Source organism: Arachis duranensis, chromosome 3, assembly GCF_000817695.3.
Source record: "Arachis duranensis cultivar V14167 chromosome 3, aradu.V14167.gnm2.J7QH, whole genome shotgun sequence".
Taxonomy (NCBI): domain Eukaryota; kingdom Viridiplantae; phylum Streptophyta; class Magnoliopsida; order Fabales; family Fabaceae; genus Arachis; species Arachis duranensis.
Window position 1 is genome coordinate 109,137,724 of NC_029774.3, and position 6,705 is coordinate 109,144,428.

Genomic DNA, 6,705 nt, shown 5'->3' on the forward strand with positions numbered 1-6,705 from the left:
GTTGTACCTGTCAGTTTGTTTGAAAGAAATGAAAATTAAAGTGATTGAGACTAGTGTGCTTGCATATGTTGGAGCAGAATAATAGGAGTTTATAGTGTTTGGAAAGCATCTTAATTGCATATGAGAGTACAAAATAAAACCAAAAATTTGTCACAGATCTCTTCAAGAAAGTCATAATTCGTATTTCATATGGTAGTGGTTACATCCAAAATAAGGCATTATAAAGCCAGAACAATAGTCACCAACTATATCAGAGTTTTCAAAACATAAGTGTCATAAGTTTCAATCTCCAACACTGGAATTGTAAGCAAGAAAGCATACACAGTACATTACTTCAGCAAAACAGAGAAATAAAGACACCATACTGTCCCTAAATATAAAAAACTAAGTCACTAATTCTTGGTTCTGGGTGGCTTGAATCCCGGATTAGGCACAAATCGCATTGCTGGTAGATTCGTTGCTGTTTCAGTGCTTGCAGGCTGACTACTTGTTGGGAGAGTGCTTGCAGATGGAGTAGTTGCAGATGGAGTACTTGCAGATGGAAGAGATGGAGTGCTTGCAGATGGGGTGCTGGATGGTTGGGTGGTAGCACTGGGTGTGGATAACTTTCTCTTAGGAGGCAGTTTCGATGTCCGAACAGGAGGTTGTTGCACCTATGTATGAAACACCAAAAATTTAATGTGACTAAGAAAAATTAATGTATGACCACAATACATGTATATATATGGGTAAATAATATTACCCACCTGTTGCGAGTCATCAGTTTCTGACATAATAGGCTGACTAAGATCAAGCTGAATCTCAACCTGATCCTGTGACACAGCTGGGGCATCACCACCATTTACAGCAGCAGTTGGAGCAGAATTGTTGACCTCACCTCCATTAGCATCAGAATTAGCAGCAGCAGCAGCCGCCGCCACAGCAGCTGATTCTTCATCAACGGCCCTCTTATGACAGTTCCTTTTTGTGTGACCAGATTCACCACAATAGCGACAATGTCCTTTTTTATGAACTCTTTTCATTGAGGTTGATATGACCAGTAAACATCGATTACACATTATAGCTCGGTTACACTTGAGACCCGATCATAACCGACGATTTCATAATGGCTATGAATGTTCCTAAATCAATAACATCGGATTCACAATTAATCCTCTTCCTAGATGTTATACCTCAAGGGAAACGGCCGACCTTTTTCGTTAATATAAAGCAGACAAAAGAGCAAAAAGAGGTATGTCACTTTTCCAAAGTACAATCTATTATTCACCCGATTCTGACTTGAGCGTTGGAGTGCCTTTGCAGGTACCCTCCCCCGCCGATCATTCACCACTGACATATACCTTGCTTCACTTTGGAAGTCGGCCGACCTTAGTAGAAGACGAGCTATACCTCGGGAGAATCAGGCAAGAACATCTAGCGCCCACCGTGGGGCCGAATAACTTTGAAATACCATTCACAAAGGTCCCAAAACACCCTTAAAATACACCCATGGCTGATGCTCCTCCCCCTACCCCATCCAAGCTCCTGCGGATGGTGACCGAGCTTCAACAAGCAAATCAACAAATGGCGGAGGAAAATCGAAGAATGCAAGATCAAATTGCGCAATTAGTTAATGCTCGGCTGGAGCACAACAATGATCATCATAACCGAGAGGAAAATCATGAACGTCGATCAATGCCAACCCATGTTTCTGAAACACCCCAACGGGAAGAAGAGGAGGCCCACCAAACAGAAGAGGCCCAACCAGAGGCTGAGGAAGAAGAGCGCGACAATTCTGCCGGCCCGTTTACGGACGACATCATGAATTTTCAACTTCCCAGACAATTCACCCTGCCAACAACTCTGACTCCATATGATGGACTAGGATATCCAAAGCAGCATATTAAAAAATTCCGATCTATTATGATCGTTAACGGTGCATCTGACCCTATTTTGTGCCGTTGTTTTCCATCCTTTTTAGATGGTCCTACACTTGACTGGTTTTGCTCTTTGCCTGCAGATTCAATATCGCGTTTTCAGGAATTGGTGAAGCAGTTCGAAGATCACTTTGCAGCATCTGCAATATACCTGCACGATTCTGACTACCTGACGACCATCAAATAGGGCCCACATGAGAGCCTGAAGGACTATATTACTCGTTTCACAAAGGTCGCCATGAGGATCCCCGACCTTCATCCTGAAGTCCATCTCCATGCAATTAAGAGCGGCCTTCGTCCAGGCAAATTTCAGGAGACAATAGCTGTGAGCAAGCCGAAAACTTTGGCAGAATTCCGTGAAAAGGCTAAAGGACAGATAGATGTTGAAGAGCTTTGGCAAGCTCGCAAAACAGAAAAGTCAGCCGCTGTCAAGGATGATGATAAACCTCGGGATAATAAGAAAACCTTCAAGCCCGTCCCCCGGTATGAGTCATACACAGTCTTCAACGCAAAGAGGGATGACATTATCAAAGAAATACTTAACTCCAAATTAATCAAACCCCCTCGTAAAGCCGGCGCCTACCCAGAGTCCAAAACTGTTGATAAATCCAAATTCTGTACTTTTCATCAAAAGCACGGTCACACAACTGATGAATGTGTGATCGCCAAAGACCTCCTGGAACGCCTCGCAAGACAAGGTCACCTCGATAAGTTTATCGCAGGACGCATGCAGAAGACTGTAACCTCGGCCTCCGACCCCTCAACAGCAAGCCCCTCATCAAAAGAAAAGGACAAGGCACCCACCCAACCCAGAGGAATCATCAATTATATCTCAGGAGGATATGCAGGAGGCGGACATACAAGCTCGGCTCGAAAAAGAACCTATTGAGCCATGTTGGCAGTTACAGATGCCCCTAAAATTCCTCAGTCGACTCACGATTTCCCAGAAATGACTTTCCGTTCAACCGACTTTAATCATACAGATGTGAATTATGACGATCCAGTGGTAATTTCTGTTCAGTTAGGAGACCTAATAGTCCGCAAAGTACCCCTCGACCCCGGAAGTAGCACAGACGTGTTATTCTTTACCACATTTGAGAAAATGAAGCTGAGTAACAACATTTTGCAACCATACCATGGAGATTTGGTCGGATTTTCCGGAGAACGAGTCCCCGTTCTCGGTTCCGTGTGAGCAACCATTATTTAAGACACAAGACATTCAATATCTTGTTGTCGACTGTTTTAGTCCTTATAATCTTATACTAGGTAGACCATTTTTAAATCGATTTGCTGCAATTGTGTCTACAGTTCATCTTTGCGTGAAGTTTCCTGTGCAGGATAATTTAGTAGCAACCATCCACGGAGACCTCCATGAAGCTCGGCAATGCTATAACACAAGTTTGAAACCTATCAAAAGGAGCAACATAGCACAGGTCAACTCCATACAGCCCGACCAGCCGAGGTTGACAGAAATAGATCCAAGAGCCGATTTTGAAGATCGACCTATGCCAAACGAGGACTTAACAAAGGTTCTCCTAACGGAAGATCCCATGAAATTCACCTTTGTTGGAACATCAACAAACACCGAGGAAAGAGAAGCACTCGTAACATTTCTGCGTGAAAACGCCGATTTATTTGCTTGGACCCCTGCAGATATGCCCGGAATACATCCCTCCGTTATCACACATAAGTTAGCAATCAATTCAGGGGCTCGCCCAATCTCACAAAGGAAAAGGAACCTCGGGATAGAGAAGCGCCTTGCATGCCTTGCCGAGGTTAAAAAGCTCATTGCTGCCAATTTCATCCGCGAAATCAGGTTCACGACATGGCTCGCTAATGTTGTCATGGTAAAAAAGAGTAACGGTAAGTGGCGCATGTGCGTCGATTTCACTGATTTAAACAAAGCATGCCCTAAAGATGCTTATCCTTTACCTTGCATTGACAATTTGGTAGACAACTCCTGTGGTTTTGGTTCCTTAAGTTTTATGGACGCATATTCTGGTTATAACCAAATTCTTATGCACCCATCTGATCAAGAGAAAACCGCTTTTATAACTGAGTATGGAAATCATTGCTATAATGTTATGCCTTTTGGTTTAAAGAATGCAGGAGCGACGTATCAGCGTTTAATGAATAAGGTCTTCCAGAACCAAATTGGTCGGAACATAGAAGTGTACGTCGACGATATGGTCGCCAAGACAATGGTCGGAAAGTCTCACATCAACGACCTAACGGAGATCTTTGCGCAAATCTGACGATATAATATGAGACTGAACCCTGAAAAATGTGCTTTCGGTGTTCGCGGAGGCAAATTCCTCGAATTCATACTTACCAGCCGAGGAATAGAAGCAAACCCTGATAAATGTCGGGCGATAATTGATATGAAAAGTCCAACAACACTGAAGGAGGTTCAACGGCTAACAGGCCGGCTCGCAGCTTTATCAAGATTCCTACCCTGGTTGGCTTTAAAATCTTATCATTTTTTCCAATGCTTAAAGAGGAGCACAAAACATTTTAAATGGACTGAAAGCTGTGAAGCTGCATTCCAAAGTTTAAAACAATTTCTTCCCAAACCTCTTGTTTTACAAAAACCAAAACCCAATGAGCCATTATCTATATACTTGTCTATTACTGATGTGGCAATTAGTTCTGTCCTTTTAACAGATATAGAGAAAGGTCACCAGCCGATCTATTTTGTAAGTAAGTCGCTACAAGGTGCCGAGCTTCGTTACCCAAGGTTGGAAAAACTTGCATTGGCCTTAGTCTTCTCCTCAAGACGACTCTGACCATACTTTCAGGTGCACACCATCGTCGTCAGAACCGAACAACCTCTTCGGCAGATTCTTTCAAAACCAGAATTAGCAGGCCGACTTATCAAATGGGCCATTGAGCTTTTAGAATTTGATATTCAATACCAACCGAGAGGATCCGTCAGATCTCAATACTTAGCTGATTTTGTAGCCAAACTTACCCAACCATTGCAGGAAGAAGAAAACTCGGACTGGAACTTGTTTGTAGATGGAGCTTCAAACCCCCAAGGGTCAGGAGTAGGGATATTGTTAGAAAGTCCTGAAGGTATAATCCTCGAGCATTCTCTCCGGTTCTCCTTCAAAGCAAGCAATAACCAGGCCGAGTACGAGGCCCTCGTCGCTGGGCTCAGGTTAGCAATTAATTTACAAATCACCAGCTTAAAAGTTTATTGTGATTCCCTGTTAGTAGTTCAACAAGTGAATCAGGTTTTTCAGACTAAAGATCACATTTTATCAAAATACTTAGACATTATTCAAAACTTGAAGAACAGTTTCTCAAAGATAGAAATTCACCACATTCCTAGGGAACAGAACAATAGGGCTGACATCCTATCAAAGTTAGCTACTACACAAGCACACATAGCGACACTACTCCAATCAACTTTAGATAAGCCGAGCATACATACTCTGAGCATTTTAAGCACTTTATGTAAAGACAGTTGGCAGCTACCTTATATGCAGTACTTAAAAAGCGGTTCTGTCCCGGATGAAGTTTCAGATAAGAAAGGATTCCGACGACAAGCCTCTTTTTTCACATTAATCAATAACATTTTATATAGGCGGGGATTTTCCTGACCACTTCTGAAATGCTTAGACAGGAAAGAAGCCGATATTGTGTTGGCCGAGGCTCATGAAGGAATATGTGGGATACACTCGGGAGCAAGAAGCCTGGCACAGAAAATACTTCGAGCTGGTTTTTACTGGCCGACCATATGGGAGGATAGCAGCAAGAAAGTCAAAACTTGTGACAAATGTCAAAAGCATGCACCGTCCATCAACATTCCGGCCGAACAACTTCATCAGTCAGTAATAAGTTGGCCATTCAATCAGTGGGGGATTGACATCCTCGGCCCCTTCCCCACTGCACCTAGGCAAATGAAGTATTTGGTAGTAGCTATTGATTATTTCAGCAAATGGATCGAAGCACAACCCTTAGCAAGAATAACATCCTCCCAGATGATATCTTTTGTTTGGAAATATATCATATGCCGATATGGAATTCCTAGACATATTATCACCGACAATGGTCGGCAGTTTACCGACCATAACTTTAAACTCTTCTTGCAGAATCTAAAGATAAACCAACACTTCTCATCCGTGGAACACCCACAATCTAATGGCTTGGCTGAGGCTGCCAACAAAGTTCTCTTGCACGCCTTGAGAAAAAAGCTCGACGAAGCTAAGGGACTCTGGGCTGAGCTGGTTCCAGAAATATTATGGTCATACAACACTACAGTACAAACGTCGACCAAGGAAACACCATTCCGCTTGGTATATGGGTCTGAAGCGATGATCCCTTTGGAAATTTCACAACAATCCTTGAGGACACAGGTAGAGAGTCATGATCAAGCTCGACAAGCCGAGTTAGATTTAGTAGAAGAAGTTCAAAGTACAGCAGCTCTCCGACACCGAGCTTTACAGCAACAACTTGGCCGGCGATATGCAAAAAAGGTGCTACCAAGATCCTTCAACATTGGCGATTTGGTGTTAAGAAAAACTGAAGACGCTCGCCGACCATCTGCCCATGGGAAGTTTGCCGCGACATGAGACGGCCCTTATCGCATACTAGAAATCCTCGGAAGAGGAGCTTACAGGCTAGAGCAACTGAACGGTACTAAGATCCCAAATACATGGAATGTCAGTTCTTTAAAGCAATACTTCAGTTAAAACAAAGCAGAGTGCTGGTACTCTTTTTCCTCACTTGAGATTTTTCCGAAAAGGGTTTTGCTCAAGGAGGTTTTAACGAGGCCAGCCTACCC

General features: G+C 43.2%; 3 protein-coding genes across 3 annotated transcripts; 2 read left to right on the forward strand and 1 right to left on the reverse strand.

Annotated features, from left to right (window-relative positions):
* Nucleotides 1-325: 325 nt before the first annotated feature.
* Nucleotides 326-1,058, reverse strand: LOC127745570 (uncharacterized). Its single transcript, XM_052258405.1, has 2 exons — nucleotides 747-1,058; nucleotides 326-653 (listed from the first exon to the last, which is right to left on the reverse strand). The coding sequence occupies exons 1-2, from the start codon at nucleotides 1,056-1,058 to the stop codon at nucleotides 393-395; spliced, it is 573 nt and encodes a 190-aa protein (XP_052114365.1). The 3' UTR covers nucleotides 326-392.
* Nucleotides 1,059-2,154: 1,096 nt separating this feature from the next.
* Nucleotides 2,155-2,805, forward strand: LOC107480065 (uncharacterized). Its single transcript, XM_016100187.1, has one exon. It carries the CDS (start codon nucleotides 2,155-2,157, stop codon nucleotides 2,803-2,805), a length of 651 nt encoding a protein of 216 aa, XP_015955673.1.
* A 3-nt stretch (nucleotides 2,806-2,808) lies between these two features.
* On the forward strand, nucleotides 2,809-4,171 carry LOC107480066 (uncharacterized). Its single transcript, XM_016100188.1, has 2 exons — nucleotides 2,809-3,097; nucleotides 3,183-4,171. Exons 1-2 carry the CDS (start codon nucleotides 2,809-2,811, stop codon nucleotides 4,169-4,171), a joined length of 1,278 nt encoding a protein of 425 aa, XP_015955674.1.
* The last annotated feature ends 2,534 nt before the right edge of the window (nucleotides 4,172-6,705 follow it).

Excerpts from the sequence above, each read along its gene's own strand:
- LOC127745570 (XM_052258405.1), bottom strand. The coding sequence starts at position 1,058 with ATGTGTAATCGATGTTTACTGGTCATATCAACCTCAATGAAAAGAGTT. Across the intron at positions 654-746 it reads AAACTGATGACTCGCAACAG|GTGCAACAACCTCCTGTTCG; the intron begins GTGGGTAATATT and ends TTTCATACATAG.
- LOC107480065 (XM_016100187.1), top strand. The coding sequence starts at position 2,155 with ATGAGGATCCCCGACCTTCATCCTGAAGTCCATCTCCATGCAATTAAG.
- LOC107480066 (XM_016100188.1), top strand. The coding sequence starts at position 2,809 with ATGTTGGCAGTTACAGATGCCCCTAAAATTCCTCAGTCGACTCACGAT. Across the intron at positions 3,098-3,182 it reads AGAACGAGTCCCCGTTCTCG|GTAGACCATTTTTAAATCGA; the intron begins GTTCCGTGTGAG and ends ATCTTATACTAG.